The sequence below is a fragment of the Rattus norvegicus genome, chromosome 7, assembly GCF_021556685.1.
Source record: "Rattus norvegicus strain SHRSP/BbbUtx chromosome 7, alternate assembly SHRSP_T2T, whole genome shotgun sequence".
NCBI lineage: Eukaryota > Metazoa > Chordata > Mammalia > Rodentia > Muridae > Rattus > Rattus norvegicus.
Genome location: NC_141540.1, coordinates 141,300,350 through 141,324,368, shown reverse-complemented (window position 1 = coordinate 141,324,368; position 24,019 = coordinate 141,300,350). Strand labels below are relative to the sequence as shown.

The window sequence follows — 24,019 nt, the reverse complement described above, 5'->3', positions numbered from 1 at the left end:
GTAGCAGAAGGAGGGAAAGGGGGGGAGGGAGGAGGGGGCGAGGAGGGGACTGCACCTGGCCGCCCCCGCCCCCGGCGTCCCGGCCCGCGCGTGGCCCGCAACCCACGGCCGCTCCGCTCTGCCAACCCCGGCGGGGGGCTCAGGGGGCGGCGGGTCCCGAGTGGCTCCGGGCCGAGCGAGCCGGGCCGAGCCGCTCCGGCTTCTTTGTCTGCGGGCGGCCGCCCGGGCCGCGGCCCCCTGGCATGGGCCGGGGGATGAGTGTCTAGTCCGTGGCCGCTGGGCAGCCGGGGAGCGGGAGGCTGGGCTTCGGGCTCCGGTGAGTAGCGGGGTCCGGGGCGGGGAGGGCTTTGCACGGAGGGGAAGGGGGCCGGGCAGGGGAGGTTTCGAATTTGGTTAATATGCAATGCCCGTAATTAGCATAATTTATATATTTATGATAAAGAGAGAAAAAGGCGCGGGGCCGGGGCGGCGGGCTGCGGCCCGGGAGGCTGGAGCTCTGGAGTCCACGGCCGCGCTCTGTCCACCTGGGGCGACAGACCCCGGGCCGCGCCCTGGTTCCCGGTCCCCGCGGACACTCGTGGAGTGGCGGCCGCCGGGTGGACGCCCTGCCCTGGAGAGGGGCGGGATGTCGGGGAGAGGTGCGCAGAGCCCTGGATCCTGGGACGCTTGGGTTCCCTGGCGACATGTCACCACTACTCCGGAGAAAGGGCTGGTGGGACTCTGGGGCAGGGACGGGACCTCGCTGTTGCTGGAAGGATGGGGGAATGGTGGGAGGGTCACCGTCGATCGGAGCGTGAGCACTTCATAAATATTTAATGACAGTATTAGTATTAATAATGTCATAAAACGGTCCCACTATCTCCTCCCGGGACATCTGCACCTGGCAAGGCTGAGGGATCTGCAGAGTGGCTCTTAAGCCACTTCAGCGCCAAGATCACCTCCTCGGCTCGGATGGGAAGCCCAAAACCTTTACCGAGTAGTCACAGCGCCTGGGAGCTTCACTAGGCCAAAGACAGGAAGCTCCTAGCAGACATAGAGAAACTGTAGCCTGTTTGCTCTTTCGAATTCCTTGCTCACAAAAATAGGAGGTTGGTTCCGGTTCCATGCATATATGCGGTCACTTTGGCAATCTACAGCAGCCACCCCTGCAAACGAGCTTGCTGGGTGCGCATTCCATTTTGATTGAAGTTTGTGCTCGGGATGATATTTCTATGACTCGGGACCTCTTTGCGTATATAAAGCACAATCACATTCATTCCTTCTTTGGTTCTTTAAAAAAAAAAAACAAGCAAACAAACAAACAAAAAAACCCCACAGCGAGTGCTGGGCTCAGACAAAGCCCCACCTGTCCTGGAATGAGCAAGCTGATCACAAACACAAAACAAATCAGGTAATGCCAAGGTGGGGGCGGGGGGGCACGCTGGTTTTCTCTCTTCTTCCTAAAGGCACTCACTATATGGCAACTCAGAAAAGTAAGGCTGCCGTGCACAGCTGTAACCCCAGCAACCCGGGATGAAGCAGCAGGAGAATCAAAGATTAAAGCTACACAGTGAGACCATGCCTTAAAAACTAAAGACAAGGGGTTGGGGATTTAGCTCAGTGGTAGAGCACTTGCCTAGCAAGCGCAAGGCCCTGGGTTCGGTCCCCAGCTCTGAAAAAAAAAAAAAAGAAACAAACAAAAACTAAAGACAAACAAAACAAAACAAAACCTCAAGCCAAGCACCAACTTCAATAAATGTAAGACAAAAAGGGGTACTGGCTTGATGGCTCAGCAGGTATAGGCATTCGATGCCAAGCCTGGCACTCTAAGTGTGGTCCTTGAACCTCGCATGGAGAAGTAGAGAACTAACTCTTGTAAGTTGTCTGGTCTCCACACACAAGCTGTGTGAGTGCGCCATGGCACAGATACATACACGCACTTAAGTAAAACATGTCAGAAGGGAGGAGGAGGAGGAGGAGGAGGAGGAGGAGGAGAAGAGGAGGGGTTAGGGATTTAGCTCAGTGGTAGAGTGCTTGCCTAGCAAGCGCAAGGCCCTGGGTTCGGTCCCCAGCTCCAAAAAAAAAAAAGAAAAAACGAAAAAGAAGAAGAAGAAGAAGGAGAAGAAGAAGGAGAAGAAGAAGAAGAAGAAGAAGAAGAAGAAGAAGAAGAAGAAGAAGAAGAGGCATCAACATCAGGCAGTGGTTGTGCACACCTTTGATCCCAGCACTAGGGAGGCAGAGGCAGGTGGATCTGAGTTCGAGGCCAGCCTGGTCTACACAGAGAATCCCCGCCTCAAAAAAACCAAAGAAACAGAAAAGGGGAAAAAAAAAAGAAAAAAAGAAAGGATGAAAAAATCTGGAGCCAGAGCTCAGAATAGAGAGCGTTACATCTCTCTGTTCATCAATTAAATCTACACACACACACACACACACACACACCCTGCTCTAAGGATGGGAAGGACAAGATACATATGACGAATTAGAAGAAAGCGATGCTATTTGTGGTACCCAACAGTACATCACTTGCCTAGCATGCACAAAGGCGAATTCAAACTCCAGAAGTGAACATTTAAAAAATAATAAAAGAAAAGAAAGAAATATGTCTTTTAAGGGTTTTCTGCTTCAAGAAGAAAAGAAAAGGGGTTGGGGATTTAGCTCAGTGGTAGAGCGCTTGCCTAGCAAGCGCAAGGCCCTGGGTTCGGTCCCCAGCTCCGAAAAAAGGAAAAAGAAAAAAAAAAAGAAGAAAAGAAAAAAATTCTGTTTTAAAAAAAAAAAAAGGCTAGGCGGTGATGGTGCAGATCTTTCATCCCAGCACTGGAGAGGCAGAGGGAGGTAAATCTCTGGGAGTTCAAGGTCAGCCCGGTCTACTTAGTGAGTTCCAGGACAGCTGAGGCTATGCAGAGAGACCCTGTCTCTGAGAGGGGAGGGGGAAGAAGAAGAAACTGGTATAAACTCATATTCCTCTTCAAGACTTATTTTGACATTATAACATTAGTACTTGGGCAGTGACTCCATGAGAGAACACATGCTTCCGTACACAGGGCCATAAATAAACAAGTAAATAAATCATAATAGTAATCTTTTACATTTCATAATATGTTATGATTTAAAACATCTTCTATGAGTGCTTTATTTCAGTTAAAATATAGCCATAATAGGGCTGGGGGCGTAACTCTGTTGGGATAGTACCTGCCCATTCATTCCCAGGGCTCCATCAGCTAAGTGTGCACCTGTAACCTCAGCCCTTGGGACTGGAAGGCAGGAGGACAAGAGGTTTGAAGCCATTTTCAGCTGCATGGGGAGTTCCAGGCCAGCCTGGAATACATTGCAACCTTGTCTCAACAAACAAATCAACCAAAACAACAATAGTAACACTTGCACGTGTTTGCCTGTTAGGCGCTATTGAAAATGCTTGATGCTTGACGTCAATGGTTCTCAACCCTTTTGAACAGCGGTCAAGTCTTCCGCAGCTGGCATAGGTCAGATATTTACATCGCTATTCCTACAGTAGCAAAATTAGAGTTAGGAAGTTGCGATGAAATAATTTTATGTTTGAGAGTCACCACAACATGAGGAAGTGTTTTAAAGGGTTGCAGCATCGGAAGGATTGAGAACCTTTGTCTTACATAAATATTACCAACTCAAATCTGGACATAGTGGCACAGGAGTGTAGCAATCACATGACTAAACCTAGTTACAAGGAGAAACCCTGTCCAGAAAAATGTTAGAGTGGGGACTAGGGATTTGGCAATCCTTGAGAGCAAGTTCTGTTCCCAGCACCACACGGCCCCTCCCACCCGCCTGTAAACTCCAAGGCAGGGAAATCCACAGAGAAAGCAGGTGAGGGTGACCCCAGGCTGGAAAGGGGAGTGCCAGCAGTTTCTACTGTGGATGTAAAATCCCTTTTAGGGCATTGAAAATGCTCTTGAACCAGAAGTGCTGGTGGCCATGCAACATTGTAAATGTATAAAATTCCTCTGAAATGCACACTTTAATTAAAATGATTCAAGTGGTAGTGCCTGCCTTCAATCATAGCACTCTAGAGGCAGAGGCAGGTGGCCGTCTGAAGTTCTAGGCTATCCTGGTCTACATACTGAGCTCCAGTCTGGCTAATACTAACTAGGGAGACCCTCTCTTTCTCTCTCCTCTCAAAAAAAAAAAAAAAGTTAAAGTGGATGTCAGTGATGAGTGCTGGCTACCACACTCCGAGCCTTGAGTTCTATCCCCAGCATCACAAAAAGAGAGAGGAGCAATTCAATAAAATGGTTAAACTGGTGAGTTCTCTATCGTGTGAATTTATATTTGTTGCAGCTGCTATATCAAAATACCATAAATTGGGTATCTGAGTTCAGCTCAAGACGCTGCAAGTGAGGCAGTCCTAGGTCAAGTTGACCTGGCAGCATCTGTTTCCTCTGAAAGGAATGCTGTCTTGTTGTGGAGACTGCCTCAGATTACTGTAACCCTCTGGGAGAAGGAATCTCAGGGTTGGGATTCTAACTAGGAACAGAGAGGGGCACAAGCTTCAGACCACAGCAGAATCCGCCTCTATTTAAAGGGGTTGTGGGGCTGGGGATAGAGCTCCATATGCTCGTGAGCTTTGGATTCAGTCCCCATAATGCCCAAAACAAAAAAATCTTACAGGAGAAAAAAAAAGTAAGTTAGGGGCATGGGTCACTATCTTGGGTTTCCTCGACTGTGACGTCATGGCAGTAAGTCCCACTCCCCTGAGTAGGGCTGAGTAATAAGTCAGTATCACATAAAACACTCATCCCGGACTGAATGTCAACTAGTGTCCTCCAACACAAATGTCTAACCAGTTGGCCTTTCCCCCCTTTTTCTATTCCTTCCTTCCTCCCTCCCTCCCTCCCTCTTTTCTTTCCTCCCTCCCTCCCTTCTTCCCTTCCTCCCTCCCTCCCTTCCTCCCTCCCTCCCTCCCTCCCTTCCTCCCTTCCTCCCTTCCTCCCTCCCTCCCTTCCTCCCTTCCTCCCTCCCTCCCTTCTTCCCTCCCTCCCTTCTTCCCTCCCTCCCTTCTTTCCTTCCTCCCTTCCTTTTCCCTCCCTCCCTCTCTTCCTTTTTTTTTTTTTTTAACAGCTCCAGCCAGATAGGCTGTCTTCACATGGGGCTCCCTGGCTCTTGCTTGCCACACCCGGCAAGGCCATCCACGGCTGGGAACATACCCCTTCCTGTGTACAGGCCAACGTGGTCCTTGAACCACTGCTGCAGAGCTGGTTTTGTGGAACCCATCACAAGATCAGAGGGTCCGGGGGATGTTGGGAGAAGCAGTCTAGGAAGCAGGATCTTTAAGAATAGCTCCTGTGTTTGAGCTCACCCGGTGTAATTCTGTCTCTGCTGCTCTTCAGGAAGCCTCCCTAGGGAAACACTGATCCCCACACCCCTCTCACCTTTGCCCGGGGTTCTGGGTCTATTAGTTTCACCTTGGGTTTTCCTGGGTTGCTGTCACCCTTGGACAGGGAGTGGGATTCCTGAGGGATGGACACCTGGTCCTCTCTTTCCCTTGCCATCCAAAACATGGGTAAAGTGTTCTCTTGGGATGTGAAGAGTCTTCCTCCTGTCTACCACCACCCCTCTCCGGAAAGGCAGGGTTTCTCTGTAGCCCTGACTGTCTAGAACCTGCTCTGTAGACCAGGCTGGCCTTGGATTTACAGAGACCCGCCCTCCTCTGCCTCCTGAGTACCAGGATTAAGGGTTTGCACCACCACTGCCTAGCTAGAGTGGGAGGGAGTCTTTAACGTTCTTAGACTCTTGCCTTCCCCTTCCCTGGCCTCTCTGCCCGCCTGACCTTCTGTTTCTGACTTCTCCAGATAGTCCAACATCACATCGTCGTGTCCCACCAGCCTGTACTTTTCTACTCCTATCCAGGATGCACTAGGTGTGGGCTGGAGCCCCCCCCCCCCTTCGGTGACCATGGATGCTGGAGCTGGATCTGACTCATCTCTGACTGTCAATGAGCAGGTATCTTTCAGGGTGAGAAGCGGGGCTTCGAGGGTCCTGACTCAGGGGTGGTGTGGCCAAGGGAGACAGACATAATGGGGCCTCATTTGTCTCTTATTAAAGTTTATGGTCGCTCCAGTCCACCTGTCCAGAGTGAGTGTCAGCTAGGGTCTCTGGGGTTGAGTTTGGGATTTTAAGTAGTAACAGGGTTTGAGTCCTATGTCCTCTTCTGGCCTCTGAGGTCACTATATGCACGTGGTGTATGTACAGACATACATGCATGCAGGAAAAACACCCATACACATAAAATCAAAAGTGAGATCTGAAAAAGACTATTAAAACACACAAATACTGCTAAGAGTTTGAACATGTGGTTTAGATTTTTTTTATGTTTCTATGTATTTTCTATGTTTTCTGAAATGAATGTTTGTTCCTTAAAAGAAGAAAACAGACCAGCATCCTCGAAATGCAATCAGCATGAAGTCCTTCACAGATCTGTCAAAGGACGTGCTTTGGAACATGTTCCTTCTTCTGGATGATTCTCCCCAATGCCTTTCTTTTTTTTTTTCTCGGAGCTGGGGACCGAACCCAGGGCCTTGCACATGCTAGGCAAGCGCTCTACCACTGAGCTAGATCCCCAACCCCTCCCCAATGCCTTTCTAGTAGAATCTGTGGCTGCAGCCAGTTCTCAGGGAACACTGTGGGAGTGGCTCCAGGCACAGCTCATGGGCAAGGAAGGCTGACACACAGCTTTTTCCCCTGTGGAATTCACCTGGGATTCCTAAGGGCCAGGATGGCCCATTTAAGCAACGGCATGAAGAAGACCTTAGTGCAGGTGTTTGAGCAGGCCTCATGGAGGGCACCGTGGCCTCTAGAGAATGCCTGTGATAGACAGCTCACAGGGTCAGGGCGAGGCAGGAGAAACTACGTTTTGGTAATTGACTTCTTGACCTTTTTTGGGGGGAAATTAGCTTGCGGGGAAATTCTGGTATCCTGAGTTTAAAAGTTACTCAAGGGCTGGAGAGACGGCTCAGTGGGTAAAACCATTTAGGGCATGAGACAACCAGAGCCTCAGATCCTCAGAGCCTGCATAAAACGCCGGATGTGGTCTTGTGTGTCTGTAATCTCGGCCTTCCTGCCATGAGCCGAGAGAACATCTGGAAGCTGAAGGGAGTGCAGAGCCTGGCTTGAGGGAGAGAGACCCTGCCTCAGCAAAGTGGAAGAAGAGAAAGAACAAGCTCCTGACAGTTGCCTTTGAATCCACATAAGCGCTGCGGCACACGTGTATGCGTGTGTGCGGGTGCACACACACACTCACACACACATACTGGCACACGCGTGCACACACACTCAGTCACACACACTCACACACTGGCACACGAGTGCACACACACACTCAGTCACACACACTCACACACTGGCACACGAGTGCACACACACACTCAGTCACACTCACACACTGGCACACGCAAGCACGCACACTCAATCACACACACTGGCACACGCATGCACACACACTCAATCACACACAGGCACACGCGTGCACACACTGGCACACTCATGCGCGCGCACACACACTCACACACACTCAGTCACACACACACTGGCACACATGTGCAAACACACACTCAGTCACACACACACTGGCACACATGTGCACACACACACTCAATCACACACACTCAGTCACACACTCAGTCACACACACACACTGGCACATGCGTGGACACACACACTCAGCCACACACACACTCACACACAGGCACACGTGTGCACACACACTGTCACACGTGTGCACACACACTCAGTCACACACATACACACTGGCACATGCGTGCACACACACACTACTATGAAGAATACAATTTCAAGGTGCTGGACACTACAGAGCACCACCTCCCACACTCTCCCTCTGGCGAGCCTCCAGGTGATCTCTAGGGACATTAGGACAGATCTCTGCTGGGTCCCTATCTTCTTATGGGTAGTACCAAAATCTCAGCTGCTGAGAGAGAGGATGCTCTCACAAGCTTGCTGGACGAACCCTTTCCCACTTCCTGAGCTAAGTATGACAAACAAACAAACACGTCCTGGTGGATTGGCTTTGTGCAGCTTTTCTCTCTGCCGCTGGGCTACTTCTCACAGCTCCTTGCTGGACATCAGGGACGGTAGCCCAGGTTCTAGCAGTCTCACGGCATACCCCATTCTCTGGATAGAAGCTTTGCTCTCCGAGTCCTCCACCCTTCTCCTAGTCATTCCCAGAGCTGTGTACCCTTTCCCCTCACTGTTCCCATCCTCTGTTTGCAGGTCATCGTGATGTCAGGCCACGAGACCATCCGCGTGTTGGAAGTTGGAGTGGATGCCCAGCTCCCAGCTGAGGAGGAGAGCAAAGGACTGGAGAGTGTGGCAGCTGATGGCTCCCAGAGTGGGGGCCCTGCTGAAGCCAGGGGCCCTGCTGGGGAAGCTGGGTCATGTGACCCAGACCATTCTGCAGAAGCAACAGGTATTAGGTTATTCTTTAAACTGCTACTGGGCCCAGGTGGCATTGGGGTCTTATCCTTCTGCCCACGTGGCTTCTGGCCACCAGTTTCCAGGGATACCCTGCCCTTGCATTGTATCTGGGATTGTGTTTCCTTGCGGTCTCACCCAGATACAAGTTCAGCCTAGAGAGGATCTTAGATCCACACCAGACTGAACCCCCCCTTTCATCAAGCCTCTGGCTACTTGGCTGTCTGTTTCCTTTTGTCTTTTAAACCCACCAAGTTTAACTGTGGTTGCTTGCATGAGAGCGAGTGAAGGATTAGTTTCTCGGAGGTGGACAACTTACCAGGGGCTATCCAGCCGGAGAAAGTGACTTCTCAGTACCTAATGGGCCATAACTCCTTAGTGAGGGGCGAGGCTCCACAAACCCCTTGTCCGTGCATGATGTAATGGCGACAAGCCTCGTCTTGTGAAGAGCCTGTGCAGGTAACAACAGCTTCGTTAGTCCCTACGTGCAACAGCTGTGTCCCGTCCAGAAAACACCTTTTCACAGCCCTGCCCCCTTTTACATTCTTCCAGCTTCCTCTTTTGAGACATTCCCTAAGCCTTCTAGGAGTGATATGGATATGCCTCTTTTGAGATACTCTCTAAACCTTCAAGGAGCAAAAAGGATGTGTCAGTCAGAGCTGACCTCTCCACAGTCACTCACTCTCCACACTTTTGACAGTTGTGAGTCTCTGAATTAGCCACCACCCCCTGTCAAAAGACGTGCCGGAGAATGAGGTCACTCATGTCATGACCAACAGTTGGTCCTTCTGTTCCTTGTCCTTCTCTAGACTGGACATCACATGCAGGCACACGTATGTAATAAATCAACCCATGGAAAGAAGCCCAGGAGAGGCTCACCATCTAGAGAAGCGGGACATTTGTTTTAAGGTCCTCCTGTCAAACTAGGACCATAGCTGCAGTGTGTCACATCTCGCTAGTCCTAGAATATAGGAGGCCCAGGCAAGAGAATAGAGAACTCAAAATGAATTCAAGACCAGCTTGGGCTACATACTACCTAAAAAAACAAACCAGGGCACACCTGTAAGCCCACTGCCGGACTTCACGAGGCACTATCTTCAAAACCCGAAACAAGGTGAAGTAGGAGACACACGGGGTCCTACAGACCACTTTATAGAAGGCAACACCCCAGAAGCACCAGCAGGACACTTGTTTCCTACAATACCCCTGAGTTAGATTAGCTGGCTTTTGTTTTGAGATGAGGACAAAAGGGGGTCTCCTTCTGTAGCCCAGGATGGTTTTGAACTTAGCCTAGCCTTGAATGGTTGCAAGATATTTGATCACACTATGAGATTGTATTGTCTGGAAAAACTGTGGTGTGGCTCAACCGCAGCACACACATTTAATCGAGGAGCTTTCTGTTTAGTGTAAACAGAATTAAATAAACTCCACCATAGGTCAAGAGGCTGAGCAGGCAACTAGTTGACAGGGAGTAAACAGGAAAAAACAAAAGCCATAGAGAGTGAGAGGAAGTCAGGAGGATGGATGCAGAGACACAGGAAGCAGAAAGGGGGACATTCAGTCTGAGAGTTTATGAGCTGGCGAGGAGGGAGAACTTCCTTTTCCCTTTGGGATGTCAGCAGTGGAGGAAGGTCAGCTGGGTGCTTTCTCTGCCTCTCTAAGCTGGCAGGCTTTTACCAGAGCATCTGGGCCCTGAGTTTCCATTTGTAAAATTGAAGGACTGAGATTGTGTTTAAAAGCAACATTGAGGGGCTAGAGAGATGGCTCAGAGGTTAAGAGCACTGTCTGCTTTTCCAGAGGTCCTGAATTCAATCCCCAGGAACCACATGGTGGCTCACAACCATCTGTAATGGGATACAATGCTCTGTTCTGGTGTGTCAGTGACAGGATGTCCATATACATTAAATAAATAAATCTTAAAAAAAAAAAAACAACATTGAATCCTCAGCAGCCCTCTTGCCTCAGCCCTGCCCAGTGCTCCAGGGGCAGGGACTATGGGTGCCGGCCACACACCTGTCCAAAGGCAGAGAATACAGGTGCAGGCCAAATACCTGTTCAAGGCCAGGGACTACAAGTGCAGGCCACACACCTGTCCAAGGGCAAGGATTACAGGTGTGGGCCACACACCTGTCCAAAGGCAGCGACTACAGGTGCAGGCCAAATACCTGTCCAAGGGCAGGAATTACAGGTGCAGGCCACACACCTGTCCAAGGGCAGGGATTACAGGTGCTGGACACCTGTCCAAGGACAGGGATTACAGGTGTGGGACACCTGTTCAAGGGCAGGGATTACAGGTTCCGGACACCTGTCCAAGGGTGTGTCTACCATCATGCTGTACCTCCAACCTTAGATTCCTGTTATTGTCTGGTTTATAAAATTATAGGTTTTGTCTCGCTGTTCTGTGGCCATGATGTGGTTTCCTGGCAAGGCACCCCAATTTCTGGATTGGCCAAGCAAGAAAAGGTGAAAGGTTGCCGTTCATGGACCTTTCTTTTGGAAGCTCACAGAAACTACCCACCTTGACTTCAGGCTTCTCAGCATAGCAGAAGAAGCCAAGTGGCCTGTGCAGCTCTTATGACTCTACACCGGGACAGTGATGTGCCCAGTTTTCAGGGGGTTTGCACTTGCAGGACCTGCCCCTTCTCCAAGCTTCTAAAATGATGGCTTGAATATGGGACTAAGTCCAGCTTCTCCTCCCTGACATACATTTGCTGCAGGCTCTGTGACCGCTATGCTACAGACCACAGTGTCCTACAGAGCAATGATGGGCTGGGAGCCAGCTTTGCAGAGACCTACATTTCTTTCCACTCAAGGTGGGAAGACGGCACCTACCTTGTAGGTCTGGCCCAGGGCTACCCAGCTTCCTAGTCATTACTAGCAACACATGGGAAGTTGCCCATGGGTCAGGGAAGGTTACCAGCTCTTCCGTCCTAGGCTACACGCAGAAGGACAAGATGGCCACCCCTCCACTCACTCTTGTTCTCCTTTCTCCTCCATCCCGTGTGAAGTGAAGTCACTGCCCGGAATCCCTCCGAGTCCTGCCCCAGCCATCGCTACCCTCAGCCAAGCCCCAAGCCAGCCTCAGGCATCACAGACCCTGACACCACTGGCCGTTCAAGCTGCCCCCCAGGTAAGGACCCCACCAGGGAGCAGGACAGAGGGCAGTGGGCAGGAGCAAGCACGGAGGAGGGGCATGAGGCATGGGGTCGGGGACCGCATGAGGCTGTGGCTTGAGGGAGGGCCCGTCCTACTAGGTACCTCTAGGTTACCCCTGCCCCAGACCAGGCCCATTGGAAAAGAGGGTGTGCATTCTCTGGACAGTTTCCTTGGGTCCTGACAGGACTGGCGTGAACTCTTTCCTGAGAGAATTTGTGCCTATCCCATGATGAGAGGAGTGAGCGCCCTTGTCAGTCCCTCCTGCACACGAGTTAATGAATGGATGGCCCGTCTTCAGTTAAATTATAAAACTGCCCAGCCACTTAAGAGCTGCCTGTAGAATTCCGCAGGCCAGAAGAGCCTGCTTGACCTCTGGTCCATGCACTGACCTCTTCTGGTCAAGGGCGCCCTCTACCAGAGCTTCTTAGAGGCCTCTGTGGACTCTTGACCACTTGTTCCCTGGACCAGAAAACAGCAGACATACCAAATGGTCAGCTCTGATAGCACACATACAAGTGACATTAAACAGACTGAGGAGGTTGTACATATATAAATACACACACATACACACACATATGTATACATATATATCATATATGTATATCTAGTGCCTGGGACCATGCTCTGTCCTGGAGGCAGGCCTGGGCCTTTTCCTGGTCAAGTTCTCTGCACACAGTTTATACATATGTACATGTATATATACATGTATACATATATATCAACGATTAATGAAAAAAGAGGCCATGACATTGAAAGAGAGCAAGGAAGGGTACAAGGGAGGGGGGCGTGATTATATTATGATCTTAAAAAAATAAAGGAAATATTAAAAGAAAGCAGACACTGGACATGCCAGCATGGGCCCAGGGACGGTCTGAGAGGCACTAGAAGGTGGGGTGGAGGAGGCCCCTGCATCCTGCTCTGCTCGGAGGCAGGCCTGGCTGTTTTCCTGGACAGGTTCTCTGCACGTGGTGTAGAGTGGTGTAGAGTGATCCGGGCACCCACAGGCTTAGTTAGGCCTTCCGCTGGGCCGCTTTGCTCACCTCCGGCCTTTGCCCCGGTGCCCTCAGATGCTTGCTTGTGCTCAGCTGGGTCCGAGAGACCCTTGTTTGCGCTGTCTGTGGATGTTGATTTTTTTTATTGTTATTATTTTTCTTTTCTTTTCTTTTTGAAATCTCGTTTGCTCTTGCAGGTCTTGACTCAGGAAAGCTTAGCCACAGTTCTGACAGGAGTTATGGTGCCAGCAGGGGCTGTTACTCAACCTCTTCTTATCCCCATCGGTATTACAGGTCAAGTGGCTGGGCAGCAGGGGCTGGCCGTGTGGACCATCCCTACAGCAACTGTGGCTGCCCTCCCAGGACTGACTGCGGCCTCTCCCACGGGGGGAGCTTTCAAGCCACCTTTAGCTGGTCTCCAAGGTAACGGCAACTCTCCCCAGGACTGCATCAGGCCCCCACCACCCTATGCCGCAGCCCCTCAGCGGGTATTTACCGTGCTGGACTCAGAACACGCGCACGGCCCACCTCGGGGCAACAGCCCTGGATTCTGGATCCAGTGTCATAGGCACCCAGCCACAGAGCTGCTGCACTGGCTCGGGACTCTAGGCCAGGATACCAGGCTGGCCAGCAGGCCTGCCTTCCTTCAGTCAGCTGCCTGAGACTGTTCCCCCCACCCCCAAAAGCACCTACCCCATGACCAGCAAGAAAGACTGCAAGAAGATTCAACTTCTGGCTCTCGAACCTACACGTCTACTGACCCGAGGGAGGGGGGCAGTGAGAGATGTTGCATGTACCAAGCCCTTCAAGAACCAAGGGAATTGCAGCTGCCCCATGCCCGCTGGCCCCAGTGGGGGCATTTTCGTGCCAGATCCTTTGGGACTGGAACTGTGCCTCATCGTGGCTAGGCGCTTGAGCACCTCTGTCTCTCTGCCTTGCTCCGTAGCAGCTGCCGTGCTGAACACCGCCCTCCCGACACCTGTACAAGCTGCCCCACCAGTCCAGGCCTCCTCGCCCGCCCAGCCCCGGCCACCAGCTCAGCCCCAGACGCTGTTCCAGACCCAGCAGCTGCTACAGACCACGCCGGCCATACTCCCACAGCCTACTGTTGCCACCGTTGCTGCCCCCACCCCCAAGCCAGTGGATGCTGCCCCACAGATCACCGTCCAGCCTGCAGGCTTCGCTTTTAGCCCAGGGATCGTAAGCTGCTGCCCTCACCCGGGACTGACGAGGGATGGACCAAAGCTTGGGCCAAGGGTGGAACGTCCCCCACAGTGGAGGATCAGCTCCTTGAACACAGCCCTTCCAGACACATCAGCAAAGATGGGCTCCCATTGAGGTCTTCTCCTTATGCCTGTCAGTCTGTCCTACCCAGACTAAAGCAAGCGACAGCTGGGGAAATGCTCCAAGCCAGAACCAATGGACTAACCTTGGGGGTGGGGTACACAGGGGCTGCAGACTAGAACTGCCTGAGGTTCACAGCTTCATGCTGGCGTCTGTCCAGCATGGGAGTAGAGAATTCAGGCATGACAAGGAGCACATTTGTCCCTCTAGTCTGGCCATCTACCCTCTCGGATCTAGTCGGAAAGATTTCTGCAGCAGTGCTCCCCTTCCCTGTGACTGTGCTCCCCTTCCCTGTGACTGTGCTCCCCTCCCCTATGACTATGCTCTTCCTCCCCTGTGACTGTGCTCCCCTTCCCCAAGACTGTGCTCCCTTTCTTTCAACTGTATTTCCCCTCCTGTGACTGTGCTCCCCTTCCCAGAGACTGTGCTCTCCTGTGACTGTGCTCCTCTTCTCTGAGACTGTGCTCCCTTCCCCCAAGACTATGTTCCCCTTCCCAGAGACTGTGTTCCCCTCCCCTATCACTGTGTTCCCCTCCCCTGTTACTGTGCTCCCTTCCCCTGTGACTCTGCTCTCCTCCCCTGTGACTGTGCTCCCCTTCCCCATGACTGTGCTCCCCTTCCCCGTGACTGTGCTCCCCTTCCCCATGACTGTGCTCCCCTTCCCCGTGACTGTGCTCCCCTCCCCCGTCACTATGCTCTCCTCCCCCGTGACTGTGCTCCCCTTCCCCGTGACTGTGCTCCCCTTCCCCGTGACTGTGCTCCCCTTCCCCGTGACTGTGCTCCCCTTCCCCGTGACTGTGCTCCCCTTCCCCGTGACTGTGCTCCCCTTCCCCGTGACTGTGCTCCCCTTCCCCGTGACTGTGCTCCCCTTCCCTGCTATCCCCCTGTACTTGTCTCCCTAGTCTTGAGTACCAGCCAGTGGACTAGAGCCTGCAGCCCAGTACCCTCAGCCCTCTTCCCTCTCTGTGCCCTTTCTTGCCTCTCGGTCTCTGAGCAAGGCTCTTCCTCCACCCACAGATCAGTGCCGCGTCCCTTGGGGGACAGACGCAAATCCTGGGCTCCCTCACTACAGCTCCAGTTATTACCAACACCATTCCCAGCATGCCCGGGATCAGCAGTCCGATCCTCACCAATGCTCAGGGACAGGCAAGTGGTCAAGTATGGGACTGAGAGCTGGGGTTGTGGGGCAGCCGGCAGCGAGGAAGGGCATCAGGCTGCTGTTTCTGGTGGCAGCTCCCCACTGATGTGACGAACAGGTTGGGGAAGAGCTACCCCTCTATCCTGGCTCTGCTAATTCTAATGAGGGGATTTGATTCACAGAGCGCCCGGGTGTGGGCAGGCTCATGCTAGGCACCCTCTCATGTATTAACTCACTTTGTTTTGAGGACAAATCTACCAGGGGATCCTTTGTTTTATGGGACAGAGTGTGGAATTCAGAAATTAAACCACATAGCTAAAATGTGGCAGAGCAGCAAAGAGCACACACACACACACACACACACACACACACACACACACACACACAAAAGCCTTTGCCTGCTCCACCACTGCTCAGGGACAAAGTAAAGAAAGGAACCCCTTGGGTGTGCATCCTTTACTGTGGAAGCAGAAGCCAGAAGCAGTTTCTCCTAGTCTGCATGGGGATTTGGAATGGTGATCCTGGGTGCTCCCTTCAGACTCGGGGCCCATGCCTTATTTTCTCCCAGGTTATTGGAGCACTTCCATGGGTAGTGAACTCAGCCAGTGTGGCCACACCAGCACCAGCACAGAGCCTGCAGGTCCAAGCTGTGACTCCCCAGCTCTTGTTGAATGCCCAGGGCCAGGTGATCGCAACACTAGCCAGCAGCCCCCTGCCTCAACCTGTGGCTGTCCGGAAGCCAAGCACACCGGAGTCCCCTGCAAAGAGTGAGGTACCAGCACTTGGGGCGTGGGTGGGCACGGGAAGGAGATCCTGTCTGTCATTGCTACTTCCCTCCGAAATTTCTAGGAGACCAAGACATTTCTCAAAAGTGAGGAGTGCTCCCCACGTCCTCAAAGAAGGCTCATACGAGGGCACACCTGCCCTGCCCAGGGAAACAGCACCCATTCTCAGCCCACCACACACCACACACTGGGTGGGCACTGGGGCTTTGGCTCTTCTGCAGTTTCTGTTCTAGAAGAGAACGGGTGCAGGTTATATTCCGCGGGCTAAGGGTACAAAGAGGGCTGAGATTTGTTTACTAGCCTTAGGTGGGAAGCTACTTAGGTAGCAGCTCAGTGTTGCAGACGACCACAAGTCAGCGTCTGGAAGACTACAGAGGAGGCATGCATAAGGACGCTGTGACAGACCGGAGGTCAGGATAGCGTCACAGGGAGAGGATGAGTGTGGATGTAATGCGTGTCGTCTCTGGGAACTGGGGCAAGCAGGGCATCGCCAGAGCATGGCTCTCCGACTCGTGGGTAGTGTCAGAGTGTCCTGCAGGGCCGGGATTCTCCAATAGCTCTAAGCGAGACCCAAGGATGTGCTGAGCTCCCGGGTGACGTTTAGGCCCGAGATTGTCTAATACGTTGCCTCCGCGACGCTTGTAATTAAGCCCTCAACCTCATCTTTAAGACAGAGGTCATAGAAATTCCTACTAAGTTAGTGCATGTCTGTAATCTCAACCTGGGCTGTAGGGGGAGTTCGATTCCAGCCTGGGGTATGGGGTCCTGTCTAAAACAACAACAACAACAACAAAAAAAAAAAAACAAAAAAAAAAACCTAATTTAGAAGTTTATGAATGTTACACCACGGAGTTGACACGTGGGCATACAGTTAGCTTGTGACAGTAGTTCTGACTGTTTTTTAGGGGAGCTGCTGCTGGGGTTTCGGTGGCTGGTAGGTGTGTATCTTGGAAACCACTGACTGGGTGGGATCAAGGATTGGCTGCTGTGAGGCATGGACTCTTGTATCCAGTTAAATCGGCAGCTTAAGCTTTCCCCTTTTCCCTCTGTTGTCTAGGGTCTTGTACATGCCTAGGGTAGCATCCGTGTGCGTTCCCTCAGCCTTGGAAGTTCTAGGGAAAGACTAGGGCCAGTGGCCTGGGGAGTAAGGGGCAGGTTTGAGAGCTGGCAGGAGGCAGAATCCAGGAAACTGAAAAATCCAGGAAAAACCTGCATTTTCTAAAAAGCTTATGGGTGGGTTTTTTTTGTTGTTGTTGTTGTTGTTTTGTTTTGTTTCATTTTATTTGGTTTTGTGACAGGGTTTCTCTGGGTAGCTCTCTGGCTGTCCTGGGACTTGCTGTGTAGAGCAGGCTGGCCTAGAATTCACAGAAATCTGACTGCCTCTGCCTCCCGAGTGCTGGGATTAAAGGTATGGTATCACACTCAGGTGTTTTTGTTTTAAAGTCATACTAATAATGCTAATTTCAGATATGTGTAGCTTTTCCTGACCGTAAATAAGATGTATAACTTTAGTGGGCATTGTGTTATGGGTCGTATAGAAAGCAAAAATCGGGCTGGGTAGATGGGTTGGTGGTGCAGGTGCTTGTGTGTATGTGAGGACTGGAGTTCAGGTCCCCAGCACCCAGGTCAATGTTTTGTGCGTGTGGTAGCCCATCTGTAATTCCAGCACTTGGAAGGCAGAGGCACAGGATCCCAGAAACAGGCTACTAGCCAAAGCACATCAGTGAGCTCCGGGCTCGGCTGAGAGCCTCCGCTTTGGTGAATACCATGGAAACCTTTCAGTGTCAGGCTCAGGGCTCCACCCTCGTGCATGCACACATGTGTATCCACACACACATGTGCATGTGTGCACACACAGCACAGACACGTGAGAGAAAAAGCAAGAATCATGACAGGTGTGGTGACACACACCTGCAATCCCAACATTTGGGAGGTGCAGGCAGGAGGATTACAAATTCAAGGTCAGCCTCAGACACAGAGAGATCAAAGCCCGTTCATTGTGGATGCCCCAGACAGCTTACAGTGTTGCTTTGTGGTGACCCACAGGTGGGAGAGCCTGGGTAGGTAAGAACTCCATGTCCATTTCTGCCCTGGTGCTACTTCACCCAGGGAGTCTGACCCCCTGAGTTAGGCAGGGATAATGGGGCTTGTGTCTTTCCTCATAGGTGCAACCCATCCAGCCGACACAAGCCGTGCCCCCACCTGCTGTAATCCTCACCAGCCCAGCTCCAGCACTCAAGCCATCAGCCTCAGCTCCCATCCCAATCACCTGCTCAGAGACACCTACAGTCAGTCAGTTGGTATCAAGTAAGTGATTAAGAAGAGGAACGTGGGGGCTGGGGATTTAGCTCAGTGGTAGAGCGCTTGCCTAGGAAGCGCAAGGCCCTGGGTTCGGTCCCTAGCTCCGGAAAAAAAAGAAAAAAAAAAGAAAGAAAAAAAAGAAGAAGAGGAATGTGGAGGCTGGAGGGATGGCTCAGCGGTTAAGAGCACTGACTGCTCTTCCAGAGGTCCTGAGTTCAATTCCCAGCAACCACACGATGGCTTACAACTGTGTGTAATGAGATCTGATGCCCTCTTCTGGTGTGTCTGAAGACAGCCACAGTGCACATATATAACAAATAAATCTAAGGAAGAGGAATGTGAATCTGGGGTGCCTGATGCCTGTGTAGTTCCAGTTACTCAGGAGGCTGAGACAAGAGGAGTCTTTGAGTCCTGGAGTTGCAGGATGCTTAGTGAGGCTTTGCCTCAAACATATCCGTAGATTTCTGGTGTCCAAAAGGAAAAGGTAGAGGCACAAAGTGGAAAGAGAACTTTATGTTTTCTTTCACATTTAGTTATTTGTTTGGGAGCTAGGGCTGGGGCATGAGTATCTACAGTGTATGTGTGGGTCCCCGGGGATTGAATTCAGGTCCTCAGGCTCAGTGGCAAGCGTCTTTACCCTTGGTTCCTCTACCAATATGTGACGTTTGTATCTTCTTTCCCGTTGAGTTGGTGATGGACGCAGTGTGGAGGTGGAGGCTGCTTAGTTGTCCATTCCGTTACACCTTGCCACTGGCTGGCTCCGTGTGGCCTCTCACCCAGTTCTGAGGAATATAGAGGGCAGACGGACGTGTCTGACTGGGACCGGACTGGAGCAAGGAGCCTGGGAAAGCCTCAGCAGTTAAACCTAAGGGAATTTGAAAATAGATCTCTTCAGTGGGTCATTCCAGGGCCCGTTCCTTCAAGTCATGCTTGTCCAGGGGGCATGGTGACACGGCTCTTTTGATAAGTGTCCTAGTCCCCTTTGCTGTACCAGTACACCCTCATTTTCATGCATGTCCCGTTTGTCCCTCCCTCTGGCCTAGAACCGCACACTCCGAGTCTGGATGAGGACGGGATCAACTTAGAAGAGATCCGGGAGTTTGCCAAGAATTTTAAGATCCGGAGGCTCTCCCTGGGTCTGACACAGACCCAGGTGGGCCAGGCTCTGACCGCAACAGAGGGGCCAGCCTACAGCCAATCAGCCATCTGCAGGTAAGCGTGGTTATCCCAGGATAAAGCCAGGGCCTGCTTCACACCGTCGATGGCTCTTGTGGGAATCCAGGCATCAGCTCTTCCTGTGTTCCCCACCTTTTCTTGCTGATTCCTTCCACATAAGGAAGATTCCCCAGGGAGGGCACAGACACTTGGAGTAGCCAAAGACCGACCCAGGCTTTCTGAAGTTTAGACCCCAATCCCGAGTACTTAGATGTTCTTCTGAGAGAGCCCAAGACCTGAGCCCATTGAAGAATCTTAGCAGGAGAGGGAATTGCTCATTAAGCTGGTCTATTTTGGCCCTCAGCTAGTCAGTACCCCGGTGTGCTGCTAGCTGCCTTGCCTCTCACGCCTGCCAGGTCAGCTCAGCCTGAAGGAGCAGCCGGTCTTTTTCTTGTTGCTGCCATGGGAGCACAGAGAGGAGAGTGATCCTCATCTCTGAGGGGCCTCTAAGGACTTCCAGTCATTTGAGGGTGACCGTTCCTATCAAGTTAGCACACACTTATTGTTTCCCTGCATAGCGGGGGCTGTGTCTCTTTGTCGAGGCCTGGGATATATAAAGTCCGAGGAATCTAGGCTTTGAGGGGCCAAGAGGGGACACAGGATAGGAGGAGAGCTACCCTGTGAGCACTGCTTTTCCCTCGTGGGAGATGTATTGAAGAGACAGCTACGTATCTCTGCCCATCTCCAGGTTCGAGAAGTTAGACATCACACCCAAGAGTGCCCAGAAGCTGAAGCCGGTTTTGGAAAAGTGGTTGAACGAGGCAGAGCTCCGGAACCAGGAAGGCCAGCAGAATCTGATGGAGTTTGTGGGCGGCGAGCCCTCCAAGAAACGCAAGCGGCGTACTTCCTTCACACCACAGGCCATAGAGGCTCTCAATGCCTACTTTGAGAAAAACCCCCTGCCCACCGGCCAGGAGATCACCGAGATCGCTAAGGAGCTCAACTATGACCGCGAGGTGGTGAGGGTCTGGTTCTGTAATCGACGCCAGACACTCAAGAACACCAGCAAGCTGAATGTCTTTCAGATCCCCTAGGGCTCGGGGTCAGCGTGTTCCTTGTGCGAATCCCTCAGCAGTCAGCTGAAGTCACTGAGTGGCAGTACTGTGGGCAGCTGTGCTTGCCCTCGGTCATGAGACTCCACCTGTGCATGTGTGTCAATGCCTGCCTCTTCTGCCCACATATGTCACACCCTGGGGAGGCCCGAGGGGCTGCATGAGAGCCCTAGGCTCTGGGCTGGGCATGTGGAAGGAGGGGGTTGGTGGGGTCCTTAGAAAAGCACTTTGCCGAGGTGGTTTCTGAAGGGTGAATTCTGGTTGAGAACCAGGAAGGCTCTGTCTTTGGGGCAGGGCCGTAGCAACTCTTGGGGACAACTGTGTAGTGGCTCTTGGTTTTGGTGACGTCCTTTCCCCCTTCCCCTCACTCCTCTGTGGCTGTGCCGGTGTGACAACACACCGGGTGGAACTGCAGCCTCACACTGCCTCCCTTCCTCTGAATATGGGCACACTGAACCCCCTGAAAGGACTGAGGAATCCAGAGAGTCGTGGTGTGCTGCTCAGACCCACTGTCTGCCTTGATCTCGAGGGATGAAGGTTCCCAAACTGAAGCCAGGGGGTTGGAAACCCTAGGTTAGGAGCTGTGAGGCCTCTCCCTGGGTCCCAGTGGTGGTGATATTATGCTAAGTCGAGTCAAACCAAGTTGAAAGGAAGCTAGAGTGAACTCTCCAGCCCTGGAGAGTGTTAGGTCTGCGGCAGGTCTGGAATTTATAAAGTAAATAAGGCCACCCACCCAGATTTTCATCTAATTTTCGTTTGCAGCTGTCTTCCGACACAGGGGTATGCGAAAGGGCTTGGGAAACTAACGCATACAGCGGCAGAGGATATAGATTCTGACTTTCTCCCTCTCTTGTGCCCTGACCCATCTCAGTCCACTACTGAGACGTCTTCAAAGGAGCAAACTGATCGATAAACCAGACGGTGAGGAGCTGGCGTAGGGAGGAAGACAGTATCCAGATGGATGATGATTCGGGAGGTCTCTTGTTGAGGCTGACTTATAACTCTAGTTTTGTTTGTAACTTTTACGTCTTGGAGGTCTCCAAAGACCACACTTTGTCCAGTTGTAGACCAAGTCTGTGTGTGAGCAATGCCCCACCCCTCCACCTCCCCACTCCCGTGCTCCTCTGAGCCAACAGTGCCCAGGTCAGGCTTCCCTCACTCAGTAGGTGATGGCAATCGGGGGACTGGCAACACATGGAAACCAGCTTCCAGCCACAGAGAGGCTAGCCAGATGTTTTACTTCAGTGCATTGCCCGGGAATGTAGCTCACTGGGAGGGAACTTAGCAAGTACAAGGCTCTAGAGTCAGTCTGTAGCACCGAGGGGAAAGGGATTCCCCCAGTATTTGATTTCAAGAAGTCGGGAAAGAGCTAAGACGTTCGCTCAGATAACCCCCCAACAAGTGGCAGGTGTCGACTATCTTGCACTACTGGGGTTGGTTTGTTGGGTTTTTGTTTTGTTTTGTCTGAGATAGGATCACACTTAGCTCAGGCTAACCTCGAACTTGTAGTTGAAGATGACCTGATCCTCCTGTCTCCACCTCCCAAGTGCTGGGATTGCAGTCACGTTCTGCTGTGCCTGGCTCTTCTCACTCCATAGCCTTACGGAGCCCACTCTCTGGCTGATGTCGACATCACATGATCTACCCTGAGGAAACGACTCTCAAACAAGGACACCATGCAGTCTCCGCTGGTCCCGGTGCAGAGACACTAGGACCCGGCTTCCTCTAGTGTTCTCTTTCCTGATGACTGTTAGTCCCTCTTGGGTCCTGCAGTGCCAGTGTGGAGGACCTCTTGGTAACTCTGACATGGAGAGGAGGGCAGTTGTGTGCTGATTCACCACACCAACACACACACACACACACACACTGCTGCATTCCGACTAAGGAAACCTGCTGAAGTCTGTCAGGAATAGGAGACAAGTACGCAGCTTCCCTGACCCTGGCTCCCAAGAAGGAATATGTTCCCAGAGCAATGCTAGGTCATGTGATTACCAACCAGCCTCCATGAGATGGGAAGTTAGCTTAGAGTCCCGAAACTTAGCAAGGTGATGCCCTCGAGAAAATCAAATGCAGCTTTTCTTGCTCAAAACCGGCACTCAGGAGGTTATACACAGTGCAGCCATGCTGTGGACGCCGGAGAGGGTACCATCTGTTCTGTGCGTGGGGGTGGGGAATCTCGAACCACTGGTCTAAATTAAGCCTGGCCATGCGGCGTTCTCAAACCATCCTTCATCTAAATCTGTCTTCCCAAGGCTGGGCTAGAATGAACCATTTTCTCCTGTGTTGGAAAGACGCACGGGTCTTTCAGGAGAACAGTAGCAGAGCCCACATGTTTACTGGCTGGACTACTCAAGTAAGGGGTGCAAGTGTATAAAGCGTGCCCAAAGTGGGGTCCGCTTTGGCCTTTGACCTCTGCCCCTGTCCCCCAACCTAAGCCACTGATCTACATACAGTCTTTGTTATTTTGGGTAGCATTAGACTCTAAAAACGTTAGCAGTTTTATTTTGAAAGCACCTTCTCAGACTTAAGCTCGAGCTCCATGGCTCTCTCGCCTTGGAAAGGGGAGAGTGGGAGGAAGTGGTTCAACTGTATGGTTGGTTTGTTTTAAGCAATGGGAAACCAAACTCCCTGTGGCCCCGCTGAGTCAGCTGCGCCCTTCGACCCTGCACTATGGCACTTCACTCAAGCAAAGTTCACAGAAGAAACTGGTCACATGAACCGTGAACGCACGTGAGTTTGGCATGAGAACACCTGATGTGTCTGTGTTCTTGGAAATCCAGTCAACTTCCTATACCCAGGACTCCTTTCCCGCCTGGTGGGCCGCCTCCCACAGTCTCCCGGCACGGGGGGCACCGCCCACGAAAGCTGGAGAGGAGGATGGGGGAGTACTGCCGTAGCGTGTGAATAAACAGTATTTTTTCTTTCGTATTTCTCTGGCTATTTCGTTGCTTCCAAATAAGAGGGAGCCAGTGTCAGAGGCCAAGGATGCGTCATGGCTGCCTTTGCTGTTGGCTTGCCTAGCGGCTACAGCTCAGCGCCTGGATTACCTAACTCCAGAAGATCCCTCTTGATCCCCTCAGCCCCGACTCTCCTACGGGGCTGAAGTGTGAAGGGTTAAGGGGCCATGCCCTTTCCTACAGAATAAACTGCCTTTCTGGTACTTAGGGTCCCAGAATCTCCCGCAGAGCCTACATTTGAGCCCCTCTTTTCTGCAGCAGATTGTGTCGTTGTCGGGGGGGGGGGGAGTACTTCCTGTTTATAGATTTAGGCTGTAACAAAATTCCTCATCTTGAGAAGCCTCTGGAGTTTCCCGGGGGAGCCCCGTGAGGGCTTCTTCCTGAGAGATGGACACACGCTCCCTCGGGGATCTCTTTAAAGGGCTCTCTACCCTCATGACCTATTCATAGCATTAATAGCTTGATTCATACAGCTCTTTATTAAAATGTGGCCGCCTGCTGAGTGGGGCTTTGCACTCTTTCCCCAGCCTGCAACTATTTGGGACAGACCTACCAGTGAGTTTAAAGCTAGGAGATTACAGTTGCTAGGAGGAGTTCCCTCCCCCTCCTGGGAGGGGTGGGTATCCATGCTGTCTTCCCTCCC

At 51.9% G+C, this 24,019-nt stretch overlaps 1 protein-coding gene across 19 annotated transcripts; it reads left to right on the top strand.

The window, feature by feature from the left end:
- The first annotated feature begins 33 nt into the window (after nt 1-33).
- Nucleotides 34-23,347, top strand: Pou6f1 (POU class 6 homeobox 1). 19 transcript variants are annotated; one of them, XR_015623703.1, is made up of 12 exons: nt 77-316; nt 5,860-5,964; nt 8,236-8,431; nt 11,445-11,566; nt 12,782-13,007; nt 13,531-13,784; nt 14,946-15,074; nt 15,635-15,838; nt 18,017-18,158; nt 19,196-19,364; nt 20,056-21,340; nt 21,967-23,347. XR_015623703.1 is itself a non-coding variant. In NM_001439063.1 (11 exon segments), coding segments are annotated over 10 exon segments (1,836 nt in total). In that variant the 5' UTR covers nt 34-316; nt 5,860-5,904; the 3' UTR covers nt 20,402-23,347.
- Nucleotides 23,348-24,019: the final 672 nt, after the last annotated feature.